At 43.8% G+C, this 14,584-nt stretch overlaps 1 protein-coding gene across 3 annotated transcripts in view; it reads right to left on the reverse strand.

Annotated features, from left to right (window-relative positions):
* Positions 1–1,269: 1,269 nt before the first annotated feature.
* myh14 (myosin, heavy chain 14, non-muscle) overlaps positions 1,270–14,584 on the reverse strand; it is a 31,286-nt gene continuing 17,971 nt past the window's right edge. For 2 of the 3 annotated variants that reach the window (XM_074653499.1, XM_074653498.1), the window contains 28 exons: positions 12,712–12,917; positions 12,450–12,571; positions 12,213–12,282; positions 11,973–12,133; positions 10,321–10,429; positions 9,755–9,886; positions 9,421–9,627; positions 9,102–9,239; positions 8,884–9,007; positions 8,475–8,646; positions 8,153–8,365; positions 7,864–8,008; positions 7,571–7,777; positions 7,298–7,402; positions 6,994–7,146; positions 6,540–6,788; positions 6,338–6,451; positions 6,152–6,250; positions 5,852–6,064; positions 5,612–5,773; positions 5,395–5,523; positions 5,182–5,270; positions 4,974–5,097; positions 4,681–4,889; positions 3,788–3,896; positions 3,128–3,300; positions 2,916–2,939; positions 1,270–1,602 (listed from right to left, as the gene is read on the reverse strand). In XM_074653499.1, the coding sequence (XP_074509600.1) occupies positions 1,413–1,602; positions 2,916–2,939; positions 3,128–3,300; positions 3,788–3,896; positions 4,681–4,889; positions 4,974–5,097; positions 5,182–5,270; positions 5,395–5,523; positions 5,612–5,773; positions 5,852–6,064; positions 6,152–6,250; positions 6,338–6,451; positions 6,540–6,788; positions 6,994–7,146; positions 7,298–7,402; positions 7,571–7,777; positions 7,864–8,008; positions 8,153–8,365; positions 8,475–8,646; positions 8,884–9,007; positions 9,102–9,239; positions 9,421–9,627; positions 9,755–9,886; positions 10,321–10,429; positions 11,973–12,133; positions 12,213–12,282; positions 12,450–12,571; positions 12,712–12,917 (4,148 nt within the window). In that variant the 3' untranslated portion in view covers positions 1,270–1,412. Of the gene's footprint in view, positions 1,603–2,915; positions 2,940–3,127; positions 3,301–3,787; positions 3,897–4,680; positions 4,890–4,973; positions 5,098–5,181; positions 5,271–5,394; positions 5,524–5,611; positions 5,774–5,851; positions 6,065–6,151; positions 6,251–6,337; positions 6,452–6,539; positions 6,789–6,993; positions 7,147–7,297; positions 7,403–7,570; positions 7,778–7,863; positions 8,009–8,152; positions 8,366–8,474; positions 8,647–8,883; positions 9,008–9,101; positions 9,240–9,420; positions 9,628–9,754; positions 9,887–10,320; positions 10,430–11,972; positions 12,134–12,212; positions 12,283–12,449; positions 12,572–12,711; positions 12,918–13,893; positions 13,963–14,584 lie in introns of all 3 variants that reach the window. The other variant, XM_074653497.1, reaches the window with a different exon arrangement.

A 14,584-nucleotide genomic window follows, 5' to 3' on the forward strand; every position in this document is an offset into this window, starting at 1 on the left:
TAAAAATCAAAATTACAATGTACAAGATGCTCGTCAAAATAAAACGTGATGTGTTCATCAGTCTAAAACAAGAAAAGAAAAAGTCATAATTTGTTCTGCTTTGGATAAAAAGATCAATTAATACAGTTCTCCAGGTTATTTATAGTTATGTTGCCGCGGTAGACAACCCATACATTTTCTTTTCTACACCAGCAACCAGTCAAACCAGTTATCCACCAGAAAGGTCTTCCATGCAAATTCACCTCTGAGACCAGACGCCGTAACGCTGAACTGCCGAGCTCGGCGCCAGCAGGAGCAGAAATGATCCGACTAACGAGCTTCCCCACGAGACGAGAAGAGTCGCACAGAAAATAACCAGCGATCAATAACTTAAGTTCACATTGGATATAAATTATACAAATTCAAATTTCTGAAGCGATATGTTAAGACTTTAGTTAAAGAAACTATCTAATACTACCTACTGCTTTGTCTAACAATGTACTGTTTCTAATCTACAGAAAAAGGATTTAATCATTTAATACAACTTGAATGCTTTTTTTACGGTCAAATGTTTGCGTCTCTACAATTCTGACAAATTATATGAAAATTAGATAATATGTTATGGAACGTAGTGTAATGCTTCCTGGTTTCTGATCAACCATTTACAATAAAAGTTTAATTAAATATCGGTTACTAATTGCCATTTCTCTTCTGCTACCTCAACCAAAATGTTCACCACTGTTTGCCAGATTATTCCAAGTCTCTCATTTAATGTTTTTTTAAAACTGACATATGAAAACGTCAGAAATCACATTGTTCCGTGTGCGTATTTGACTTCTCTTGTTGACTGCTTTATGTAACAGATTGTCTCAACACCCTCCAGAAGTATTTTCACCCTCTAGCAGCCCTTAATGAAATCAGATTGTATATATACTGTATATAAATATACTGTATAATCTTCATCAAAGGGTTAAACATGGCTTAGCTTTTAAATACCTCCTAATGTAAAAGATTCAACCACCACAACATTTTCTGCCCTCTAATTATTGTACAGCATCATGAAATTAGTTGATAATAATTCACTTTCCCTCGGAACTCTGGGAAATGTAGTTTAGTTTCTCAGAAGTGCATTACAGAGATGTAATGTAGAAATTTCCAGTCTTTGTTGTTATGTCGTTTTTTTTATGTCACAGTTTGTTACAAAATAAAAATTAATTCCAGTTGCCTCTTTGTAAAATCTCATTTTTACACTTTTTTCGTGAGGTTGTTTTACAGTTATAGCGCCTGATGTATTCATCTTAAATTTACTTTCATAAACTACAGTGTTGTTATGTGCATGTCACTCCTTCACCCCTGAGTAGTTGAGGCTGTGAGAGGCCGACGTGTGTGTGTGTGTGTGTGTGTTATCTGTGTAACTGAGTCTATGTTGTGCGTCACTCTGTGTTGTTGACGCTGTAGGGCGGCGGAGGGTCCAGGCTGTGTTCAGAGGAGGGAGTCGGGGTCCCTGGGAGTCCAGAGGAGGGGGTGGGCGAGGCTGGGGGCTCCTCCGAGTCAGAGTTCTCCAACGAGAGGTCGTCGACCAGCGCTCTGCGTCCACGCATCGCCAGGGGCAACGGAGCACGCCTGGACAAGAAGAGAAACACATTTATAGCATGTCCTTCTGTGAAACAGCTGAGCGCAATTCTCTGGAAAACTACCGTATTGGTCCGAATATAAGAAGAGCCTGATTATGAATCCACCAAACCTCTCCCAACACCTGATTTTGGAAATCGCCTTTAGTAAGATACAAAGCACTTTTGAGACTTTTTAATCTAGTCCTTCTTGTCCCAGAGATACTGTTTGTCCAGTAATGTTTCTATTGTGAAAACGAACGTATGAGTGCAGCTTGTCTATCAGTCACGTATTTGCACACGGTCAAAATTATTTTCTTTGGCTGTTATCCGGTCGGTTTCTGCAAAGACATTGGGAGCCACTTTTGACTTTACTTTTTACTCATCAGGAAGTCAGTGAAAACACTTTCAGGAGCCATCAGAAACATCTGTAGGTTAAACTGGGCTTCCTGGACACTTCAAGAACTGAGTAATACTAAAAAACACACTAGACTTGAAGAAACTCCCTAGCTTAGCATGAAGGCTACAAACAACCAATAATGCAACACTCTCTGTAGGACCCGACGTTACATTCAATATCAGCTGTTGTAAATAGGCAAATGTCTTGTCCTATATAAAGTATATACTATATATAAAATAACATTAAATTAAATGATATCCTATATAATACTGTACATAATCTAATAACCTTTTTAAACTAAATTTCCATAAAAGAATATAATACAATATTATATTGCATTGTATTGAGCCCAACACGATTAGGGATTTATTTACTTAAAACTAAGGCTGCTTCTCACATAGATTAATCTGACTATTTTTCAATTTAATCAATTAACTGTTCAGTCTAAAAAGTGTCAGAAAATAGAGAAAAATGTAGATCACAAGTTCAAAGAGATGTCTTCAAATTTACTTGTTTTGTCCGACCAACAGTCCAAAACCAAAAGATTCGCGATTCACAAAGATATAAAACAAAGAAAGCAGCAAATTTTAACATTTTGAAAAGCTGGAATGTTTGCTTGCATTTTTGCTTGATAAATTACTTAAATGATTAATCAGTCACTAATTAATGGTTTCAGGAGAAAAGCAGAATAACAGTGGAATAATACATGAAGGGCAAGAGGTTTAGCAACATAAGATATCATTAAATCTCTTACATGACATACGTTATGTAATTACAGATGAAATGCGCAAAAAAGTAAACGATAAAAAAACAACACATGTACTGTATGAACTGTACATGTCCATTAAGCTTCCACCCTTCCACACACACACACACACACACAGATGCACAGAAATAATAAAAAGATGACACACATATTGACCTACTGATCTGCTCTCCATTCAGGCAGGCTGAGTGTTGGTGTGACGGACACAGATGGACAGTTTGTCAGTGTTAGATGGACACAAACGGATGCAACAAAAGAGCACAACAAAACAAATGATAATGAGTTAATGGGGGGTTAAAAACAAACAAAACAACAACAAATGATCATTCAAACACAGAAAATACGTGCAGACACACAAACACACAGGGGTACCTGAGCTGGCCGCGGAGCGAGGTGATCTCTCGCATCATGCTCTGGCTGCTGTCGGTGAGCTCCTCCATCTCTCTCTGCAGCTTCCTCTTCTGGGCGTTGGAGCGAGAGTTGTCCTCTTCCACCTCCTCCAGCTGCCTCTTCAGCTGCTTCAGGCGCACCATCGATTTATCCAGCTAGGAGGAGGAAGGGGGGAGAGGAGGAGAGAGGAGGAAAAGGACGGAGCGTATCGCAGAGGTCGGGGTGAGACACGAGATCGGAGAAAAGAGGGGAACAAGAAGAGAAGGGGACAAATATATATGAAGAGACAGATTAGTCTGGGACCAGGAGGGCTGATAGGGATCAGGAGTCAGATTAAACCCAGCAGATTATCACCGATGATGTTTTGGGAGGAGAGTCAGTGTCTCTGCTGGGGCTGATGGATTTATTTTTTGGTGGAATACGCTCTAGCATCCCATTGAACACACAGATGCCGGGGCGGGATTAGGATTAGGTTGGACTGAGCCGGATAAATCACTCATTTTAGGATGATTTTTTCAACACTGGGTAACAATTAGAGCAGCGAGTTTAGCTGACCTGCCCCCCATTAAATGATTATTTAATGCTCTGTCTCCAGCTATAATATTAAGAGTATCCTCTTGTGGATAATGTTAATGTTCTTACCTGTTCTCTGTACTGGTCTGCGTGTCTTCTCTCGTCTTCTGCCTGCATCATCACCTCCTTCAGTTTCTTCTCCGTCTTCCGCATCAGTTTGTTGGCGATGGCTCGCTCCCTGAGAGACAGAAAAGTTCATGATAAGATACCTGTTGCACCAAGCAGTTCAAGACATCTGTAACACATTACCATCTAATTGTGTTTTATGGGCATTCTGATGTTTTGGAGGAAGGTTCAATGAATTAAAAATCTCCATTGCATATTGTGGCAAACACATCTTAATTTAAACACTGAGACTGGTTATATTTAAAACCATTTTATATCCTATATCCCACTGCTGACCGTCCTTAAAAGTGGTACATTCAATATAAAGTAGGGTTGGACGATATGGCCAAAATCTTCTATTCCAATATAGGTCATTTCATATCTGGATAACAATATACATCACGATATAGGATGTTTTCTGGTAATTCAATAAATAAATAGTCTCGATTAAATAACCACATGGTAAAGCCTATTTTTGTACACTCCTGTGTGAATTAAATACTCAGCAAATGAAAAGTACGGAGTATTTTCTTGTTTTATGAACTTGAGTGCAAAATTAACATAACAGTTTAGCAGTGGACACTATAGAGAAAAAATAAATATAGGCCTAGCCTATATTTATTTATTTATTTTATAGGTACTGGATGAGTTAAATAAATAAAACTGGCTTTGAAATTTGAAAAAGTAACCTTTAATATAGAGTCAACTTTTATGCATAAAATTTGTATTGACCCTCATTATTATTTTTATTCTCTGTTCAATTCTCCCAATAAAAACAAGAAATACAAAGTTAAAAAAGAGAAAAAAGGCATATCTGTTGTTTTAATTATCTGTACTAAAGTGTGTGTTTCTCTCACTGTCTCTCCTGCTCCAGCAGCTCCTCCATCGACTCTATCTTGGCCTCCAGGGCGGCGACGCTGAGCCGGTGCTTTCCCCTCACTGCTCCCTCCATCTCTCCCAATCGGGTCTTCAGCTCCTTGTTCTGCCTCTCCAGCTGCTCCCGAGCCGCCTCGGCCTTCTGGGCCAAAGTCCTCTCTCCCTGCAGCTGCACGGTCATAGTCTCCATCTGGCCAGCAAGCAGAGCAGCAATGAAGAAGTGCACTTACAAGAGAGAGTGGTGGATGTGTGTGTGCAGTTACATTTACTGTACCTGTAGAGCCGTCTTCCTTTGTCTCTCCACCAGCAGTTCAGAGTTACTCTGCTCCTCCTCCAGCTCCTCCTCCAGCTGACTGACTCGTGCGTCCAACCTGCGCTTCTCTTCAAACATTGCGGTCCTGGACAAACAGTATATTTTAGTAAACCAACCAACCAAGAACACGTTGATTAATATAATATATCCGTAGTAAAGTGATACTAACTTTCCAGAGCTGCTGTTGACCATCTCGTCGGCCATCTCGTCTCTCTCCTGCTGAGCCTGTCTCTTCTGCCTCTCTGATACAGAAAGCTCCTACACAGATAAAATGAATGCAGATGGGGGTTCAAAAGTTACTCAGAACACCATTTTAAAAGCATTATATCTTAATATTTCTGCAGTGATATACTTCTGCTGGGTTTCAGTTAAGTAGACGCACCTCCGTGAACTGCAGGACTTCTGCCTCCAGAGTTTGGATCTTCTTTTCGCTGTCTTTCGACTGTGCGGTCACCTCCTCCCGAGACAACCTGCTCTCGTCTAGCTCGCGCAGAACTTCCTTCATTTGACCCTGTGACAAATAGAGAATTTAAAAAAAAAAATGCAGGCCATTGACAAGTACAGAAAATCAATGTTTATGCATTGGAAAATGTCTTTACCTGCAGCCTCCGGAGCTGCTTCACAGCCTCCTCTTTCCCGCGGCTGGCTGTCTCCACCTGGGTTTCGGCTTCCTGCAGTTCTGCTTCCAACTGCTTCTTGGACGACGTGGCCTGAGACCGCTGAGTCCTCTCCTCCTCCAGCTGGATCTCCAACTCCCTCACCTGGGAGGATAAGAAAGTTTTGAGTGATCTGGAGCGAGGAACATCAACAACACACACTGTGATTTCCTCTCTCTCTACCTGTTTGCTAAGCGCCCTCCTCTTCTCCTCTCCCTTCTCCTCGTTGGTGCTTATCTCCCTCTCGAACTGAGCCTTGAGCGCCTGCAGGGTGACCTCCAGCCTCAGCCTCGAGTTCTCCGCTTCCGTCAGCTCCTCCTCCAGCTCCTGCGACTGAACTCGAAGGTTCTGGGCTTCTGTTTCTAAAGACCTGCGAGTGCGCTCCAGCTCATGGACCTGACGCAAGAGCAGATAAAAGGCGGTGACTCACTGAGAAATCAGACAGAGAAATAACCAACGGAGTCCCAAGAGGAAGATTCTTACGCTCTTGCCGACGTCGTCCTGCTGGTTTACAAGCTGTTCCATTTCCAGACGGAGCTGCTTGTTGGACCTCTCGAGCTCTTCCCTCTGGTCCTGAGCCTCCTACACACAGAAACACAAGAAGACGATTAATCACCACAATCACAGACACATAAAAATCCTTGTACTGTCTGCTGTCAATCAGTTTACCTGCAGTGCTCTGGAAAGAGCCAGATATCTCGTCTCCTTCTCTCGGCTGTCTGCTTCTGCTCTGTCCCTTTCCTCTGCCAGCCGAGCGCTCACCGCCTTCTCCTCTGCCAGACACTGACGGGGTGACGGAGACAAAGTTAGACAACAAGGGAAGACATTTCAGGAGTATTTTTGCATGGAAGAAAACTGATTAGGCTCTGACCTGGTCAAACTTCTTCTGCCTCTTCTCCAGGGCCGTGCAGTTCTGTCTCTCTCTCTGCAGGGCGAGGGTCATGTCCTCTATCTCCTCCCTCAGTCGCTCCCTCTGCCTCTCCACCCTCTCCTTCTCCTCCTCCCTCTGACGCTCCCGCTGGACGGCACTGTCCAGCTCTCTCTGGAGTTTCCTGCGCGTCTCTTCTCCGGTCTCCACCGCAGTGTTCACCTCCTCTGACTGCTTACGAAGCTCTGCCAACTGAAGCAGAGAGGGGTTCATAATTTATAACAACCATGAGTTTTTGGATATTGTGAATTATTAGGGGATGTTATAAACAATTTGAAATATAAGAAATCTTTTACACCATGGTCTGGAATAACATAAATGAATTGACTGACATCTATTTTCAGATGAAGCAGCAGTTACAGAGCTAAACAAAGCCCACGTGGGTCTCTTGACTTACCTGCTGGGTATGAGTCTGAATCTGCCGGGTCAACTCTTTGGCTCTCTCCTCCTCCTCCTCAAGTCTTTCCATCAGTCCGTTCTTCTCCTCCTCCAGCACTCGCACCCTCGAGCCCAGAGCCATCTTTTGACGAGTTTCATCCTGCAGCAGCTCCTGAGAGAGAAGAAAAAACGAGAGGGTCAACCAGAGCCCGGCGACAAGCCTGTGCATGTGTGGGTGTACTAAAAAACGTTCTCTTAAGTGGCTGTAGTCTAATATCACACCTGACCTAACCCCGGTGTCTGTGTGCGTTTCACTTTGTTACCTTTGCATCGTGCAGCTGGCTCTCCAGGCCGCTGACCTCTTTAGTGAGACGAAGGGATTTGGTGTCAGAGGAGGACACGCTGCCGGAGAGAGTCTCAATCTCAACCTGAAAAAGACAGAGTGGGGATAAAGGTACAGAACTAATACAAGAGGATCTCTTTACTGCAGAACCACAGTCTGATTTTGTGACGTTCAAAACATACAAAGCAACACCTATTTGAACACAAAAAAACTAAACATATAAATTGAAGGTTTAATATCAGTGCGTTTGCACCTGTAGCTTGTGCACCCGCTCCTCCCTGTCCTCCCTCTCTCGGTCAGCCTGAGCCAGTCGGGCACCGAGCTCCTGCAGCTGACCCTCGGCCCTCTTGCGGCCTCTCTCGCTCTCCGTGCGGCCCGCTTGGAGGCTCTTGAGCTCGGAACTCAAATTCTGCCTCTCCTCCTCCAGCACTGTCTTGGCCTTCTCCAGGGACTGACGTGCCTGAAAGAGAACACGGACACGACACCTGATGAGCGACATGTTTACACGTGCATGTGTTTTTGAATTTGCATCTATGTCCTGCTTACTCTCTTGCTATTGTCCAGCTGTTCCTGGAGGTTGTCTATGGCAGCGCTGTGTTTGACTCTGAGCTCTGATAGCTGGACCTCGTGGCGGCGAGTCTCCTCTTCAACACACCGCTGGAGGTCATTTAACTCCGCCTCCCGACGAGACCTGTGTAGGCGGAAGAGGAAATGGGTCAAAGGGGTCTAATTCTTTCCCTTTTATTATACTTTCTTTTTCAGTCCTGATCTGACAACAGAAACACAAAAAGTGAACAATCAAAGCCTAAATTTATGATAATTTATTATCATTTACCTTAGCTCCTGCTGCGCAGCTGTGGTGTCCAGAGTGTCCTCTAGCTCAGTTCTCAAAGCCTCCAGCTCCTCCCCCAGGTCTCTCCTCTGTTTCTCCGCCCTTTCCCTCATCCCTCGCTCATTCTCCACTTCCTCCTTCAGCTCAGACACCTGGGACATGGCCTCCCTCAGCGCCCTCTGAGCTTCTGCACGGCGCGCTCCTTCCTCCTCCAACCTAACAGAAACAGACAAAGACAGATGAATTAAGGGGAGGCGATGTCGTGTGAAAGATCTATGACTTTATTTGTGTTACTACGTCTATCACATGTCGTCCTGTGTCTCACCGGCCCTGCAGGGTGGTGATTTCCTTCTCCTTCTGAGATAAGCTGCCCCTCAGCTCGCCGGACAGCATGCCCAGGTCCGACAGCTGCTCCTGGGCCTCCACTGAGTCGTTCTCCATCCTCCTCCTCCACTTCTCCTGCTCTAGGCGACCTTGCTCCTCACGCTTCAGGCGCTCTGCACAAGGTTGTAGATGTGACAGATTATAGATCGCAGTATTGAACAGTAACAGACAAAGTTGGTTAACAAGGTTACCACCAGTCTCCAGTCAACTACTAATGAACTATGACTGTGAATGACAAGGTTGGGAGGTTGCTTTGTATTCACAAGTAGGGTGCTAAAATCCTCTAGCTATGGCTAAAAAGATTATTCATTCATTTTCAGAAGAAAATTGTGTCATTCAGTGACATTTACCCTCTAGGTCAGCGATGACAGCCTCCTGTTTGTTCTTGAGTTTGTTCAGACTTTTGGATTTCTCCTCTTCCTCAGTGAGCTGATCGGTCACCTCGCTCAGACGCTCCTCAAACTGTTTCTTCTCCTGCTCAGAGAAAAACAACAACATTGCATTGGATCATGAAACGTGTACAAATATGTGAACAATGATGCACAAAGCGTTATAATGTGATGCCCACCTTGCTGAGTCGGTCTCTCTGCTCCACCGCAGTCAGCAGGTCGGTTTCCAGACTCTTCACTTTGGTCTCCAAGGTAACCTTCTCCAGCAGGAGGCGCTGTCGGGCACTTTCCTCCTCCTCTAACTGCTCCTCCAGGTCCTGGCAAGGAGAGGACACAATTTAAGTAACAGGGAATGGAAAAAAACTAAACTAACGTCAATTTGAATGTAATGTTACAGATTTTATTCTGTTTTTATGATTAAGCAAATCTGGCAGAAAGAACAGATGACTCAGTCAGTATTGGTTTTTGTTTACATATTTTTAGAGTTCATCTCCTAACCTGAATATTCTGCTGCATCCTCTTCTTCTCATTGGTCAACTGACTGCCTCTCTCCTCCTCTTCCTCCAATCGACTCTCCAGCTCTCCCAGCACCTCCTCCAGCTCCTGTTTCCGACTGGCCAACCTGGCCCTCATCTCCTCTGCCTCCGCAAACAGCTCCGCCTCCGCCTGCAGCTGGTCGGCCAGCACTGACTTCTCCTCTACCAGCTAGAATGGGACAAAGAGAGGAGGAGGAGGAGGAGGAGGAGGAGTGGTGAGAGAGGCACTGATTCATAGCAGAGGGATTTCAGTGTAGGGGGAACCGGCGGCAGAACAAGATGGAGGTTTTGTTTACCTGGGCATGTTTCCTGTCCAGCTCTGTGTAGTCCATCTCAGCTCGGGTGAGATTGTCCTTGGCCTTCGTGAGCTCGGCCTCCCGTACCTGGATCTCCTCGTCTTGCCGGGTCACCTGCAGCAGGGGCTTCACCTGGTTGGCACAGAACAAGGGTCAGAGGTCAATGTGAGGGATGCCCTTATTTCTGCATCCCTTTTGGTTTTATTTTTATTTCCCTCATCAAGGATCTAAAGTCATTGTGTGAATTTCACAACATATTTCAATTGCGAGGTTCTAATACCTAGTTGAGTTTTCTTTAGTTCATAATTTTGTTTGTGTGCTGGGATGTGAGATATTTTCCTTCCTGCACAAACTAGTAATTATATTTTTCTGTCTTTATTTTTATTGTCACATTTCAGCACAACTTTTTAATCAATGCTAGTTTGATTAACTGGTAGAAAGAAACTAAATCAAAGTAAATAAAAAGTTAAATAAACTGAAACATTTCAGCTGTGTCAGAGATCACTTGCAGGTATGAATATTGTTTATTTCACGTCTGTGTTGTAATGTAGTTGCGTGCTCACTACCTTGGTGAACAGCCGCCACCACTGCCAGTTCCTGAGTTTGAGGTAAGCAGCACAGTTCCTCTGCATCACCCTCATGGCGCTCAGCTGCTGCTGCTTCTTCAGGAAGGCTCTGAGAAGTAAAAAAAGATAATCGCAGGTAATCTCTGAAATGATTCAAGGTGGTGGATCATTCTTTCAGACACAGAAACTAAATCAGGTATTAGCACTTCTTTACCCAAAACTAATGACAACCCAAAACTTTAAGCATTAAGTAAAATGTTTACTCTTTTTTCCTGCTAGACTATAGCATAAAATAACATCTGCTGGCATTTGGTAGGGTCGTTCACCAACATCAACAACTTAATGATTACTTTGACAGGTGCCGAGATTTGGCTGAACTCCCTTTTTGACCAATGCTCACACTACACCTTCCAAATACCATTCACACTGCTCAGTGATGGGGCAGCACTAAAACTGAGCGACTGGTAAAAAGCGAATGAGGAAATTGAATTAGTCAAAGCCATCACTAGGGACACTTAGACCCCCTTTACACCTGGCTTTAAAATGTGTCTTGTATCCAGGGTGTATCTATATATGATTTACCATGATTAGTTTTAAACCTGGTATTAATATGTGTCTCCAGTGTCCACATTGAGATCCGATTGCTCTCTCTGAAAGGGCTGAGCAGAAGCTTCCTGAGGCTGCATTATGCACAGGCTTGCAGCCGGGCACTGCTGGAGAGACGGTGTGTAATGGGCAGACACAAAAACGCTGACATTTTTGGGGGAGAGGGCCCGCAAAGAGGAATGAGGAGAGGAGACGCTGAGCGCAGACAGAGCAATGGCGGTGATCTCTCTGGTCACGGCGGTCCAGTGATAAGAGGAGTGCCCTGCAGGTTGAGCTCGGCCGAAGCTTTGAATATTCACTGCTGATTACTACCGAAGCTCCGGAGCCCAAAAAATGGTACTGCGGACAGACCAAGCCTTACGTATTTCCACGTTCCACAATTGTTGTATGTGGATTGAAAACGCATTTGCATTTACACTTGTGTTCAATGTGGTCACAATGCCTCAATGCATTTTGGGTGCATTTACACCTGTACTTTCATGCGGTCAAGCTCTATCCAATTGCAATCCGATCACCCAAAACGTATCTTAATGCCCGGTATAAAGGGGGTCTCAGTTTTAATTTGCATTTTAATGATTTAATGCATTATGTAAAGCACTCTGAATTGCCTTTGTGCATGAAATGTGCTGTACAAATAAACTTACCTCTAATGAGTTAGCCTCCATTGTAAAAATATAACTTTATTATTTATGTCATTTGCAGGCCAAATACCTGTCAATGCTGACGCTATTCCGGAGTCACTGATAGGGGCTGGCAAAAGATTAAATATTCATGCTCCTTTAAGGGCGAAATACAAAACTGCGACCTAAACAGCAGCAAGCAAATACTCCTTACAGAGAAACCCCACCAGCGTAAGATGTTTGTCTTCTCCTACCCCTTTAGTTTCATTTAGTAAGAAAGTGACTGTTGACTGACTGATGACTTGAGTTAGTCAAGTCAATTTATGTGTAACAAATGTTTAAAAATGACCAACAGGAACAATAATTCAGTATCTATCATATCTCTCTCTATCTCTGCTAATGTTTTCTCTTAGGTAATGCTCTTACTTGCGTGCGAGGTAGCCTCTGGAGGCGCTCTGGAAGCGTATGATGGTGTCGGTGATCTTTAGGTCTCTTTCTTCTTCCAGGTGACCCAGGACTCCAGCTCTGAAGAAGACTTTACTCTGACCCACTCTGAACAGGTTGTGATCCAGCTCCAAAGCTCTGATCTGAACGAGGAAACAGTTGTTGGAGATTTCCACCATTTGAATCATTAAACGGTATGTCAGCTACTGAAAAATGACTCACCATGAGTTCTGATGCCTGTTTGCCATCCATGAAGGTGCGAGGAATAGCATTCGGAGTCAGGATCTCATATCTGCAGGACAAATGTGATTTTATAAGTGAGTGTTTGAGCAAGAGACACAAGAGTGAGGATGTGTAAAAAAGGGTCATTAGCAGGAGCCAGAGAAAGTGCTAGATGAAGCATTTAGTGTGTGTTGGTGTCTGTTGTCTCTTCTGTGATACAAAAATACAATCACACACCTCTGTCTGAACTCCTGGAATGGGATGCGGTTAGGGAAGCCTTGTCTGCAGATACGGATCCCCTCCAGGACTCCATTACACCTCAGCTGGTCCAAAACCAGGTTGGGGGACAGCTTACCGGCCTGACAACAAGCAGACAAGAGAAAGTAAAGAGTGAAAAGAATGGAAAGTTGCAGACATTTTCCTCCAGCTTTCTTGTCTGTTTTGATGTAAAACAGTGTCCACATCCCCCTTCCCCCTCATCCAGTCCCCCCCATCTTACCCTCTTCTCGTGGTTGGGGATGATGCAGCGCAGGAAGTTGGGGTTGGTGTTCCTCAGCGTGGCCATCAGCTTTGTGAGCGACTCCTTGTAAAGCTGACCGACGGTCCTGAACATTCCCTTCTTTGTCTTCAGCCCCGCCGCGCCGAAATTGACCGGCCCGCTGTTCTCTCCGGTCGACACCTGGTCCAGACCTATGATCCTGTCCACTGGACGAAAACACATGGAGCAGGGCATCAGTTTCAGCAGCAATTATCGGTTTAGTGGAGTGAAAAGAGTGTTTGGCATGGTGATGTCTGTGTGAATGTTATGATTTCACACCTGCTTACACATCTGCTATCAAGTCTCTGGACAGATGATATCAGATGGTAGATAATGGAGGAGTTCATTAGAGATGCAATGATATGGTTTCAAAGCCAATACCAACAACATTTATTTGCTCACCCATATCGGCCAGTAAGATACACAAACACTGTCTTAGTACGGTGCATGTGCATAACACCTTTTCTGGCTTAACCTGTTAGTATGGAACATGTCTCGACAGGTATGTCTGCAGGTTTAGAACATGATGATTTATTCTGTTCCTGATTAAGAGATATACTCTTAGAAAAATGGCATGAAATTGCCAATTCCACAATCAGCCAAATACCTACATTAATAATATTATTAGACCAATACTGTGGTTGCTACTTAAATGTTAGTACTGTATGCCCATATGTTGCATCTCTAGAGCTCATTCAGGATCACATTTCTGCCTGGTCGGTTTTCATAAAACCACTCCAGTGAGTTGTTTGTGGCAGTATTGTGCAGCACAACTCTTACGTGATCCTGAATGTGGTTTTTGTGACTACTAGCGAGCATGCTGCTACCTTGACACTGTCAAACATCTACACAACCAAGGTGGGTTACTTCTTTATAAATGGAAAAAGCTACATCACACAAGCACAGCGCTGTCACTAAAAGCAAGAACTTGGTGAAAGAGCAAAGAGAGTACAACTGAGCAAACAGCACAGCAACTATATGAGAAAAGAATTAACAACATGTAACAGTTCACTACAGCACAAATGTAAACTAAAAAGGCACACTACAATCAAACAGCGGGAAGACAGAAAACAAAGGAGTAATGTAAGCAGAGGTGGGAGTGAGGAATGTGAGTGTGACACACAGAGGAGGAGCGAAACCTACTGTCGGAGCCATTAGCCTGCATTGTGGCATACGAGTCAAAGAAGTACACACGAGGAAGAGTTTGAATATCTGATGCAGGAAGAAAGAAGGAAGGTACAGGGAGAATGAAAAAAGGGAAGGAAAAATGGAGCCCAAGCAAGCACCGAATCGGTGGAGAGGGAAGTGAAAAGAACAGAAGGAAAAAAGACAAGAGCAAGCGAACACAGGAAAGAACAAGAAGGAACAAGAACAGAGAGATGAGCAGAAAGTGAAAGACAGCAGATAGTTGCATGATAGAGAAAGAGAGGAGAAAGAAATACAGTAAAGTTAGTACATTTTACACCAGAAACTTCAATATTCATACTTGAAGGGTACACTACTGATGATGTATCCTGTGCCCAATTGTCCTGAAATGTCACAACCCAGGCAACCCTCCCACAAACTCTGAGAACCCCCACCTGTCAATTGTCAACCACTCTAAACAACAAGGTGAATTTCGTGGAAGTGCTCACCACCTATTGGCACAAGGGACAGAATTTAACACCACGTCCTGTGTTTTTTGATTCTGACAAGCTTGAAAAAAATACAGCGCATGAAAATGTTTTTGTTTTTCAGTTAAAAGTAAAAAATGTTTAGGACTGTCAAAGTTAACGTGATAATAACGCATTGGATGTAGGGGACTCAGTTTTAAAGCTAGAGTGATGATACTGGA

This window comes from Sebastes fasciatus, chromosome 12 (genome assembly GCF_043250625.1).
Source record: "Sebastes fasciatus isolate fSebFas1 chromosome 12, fSebFas1.pri, whole genome shotgun sequence".
NCBI classification, from domain to species: Eukaryota; Metazoa; Chordata; class Actinopteri; order Perciformes; family Sebastidae; genus Sebastes; species Sebastes fasciatus.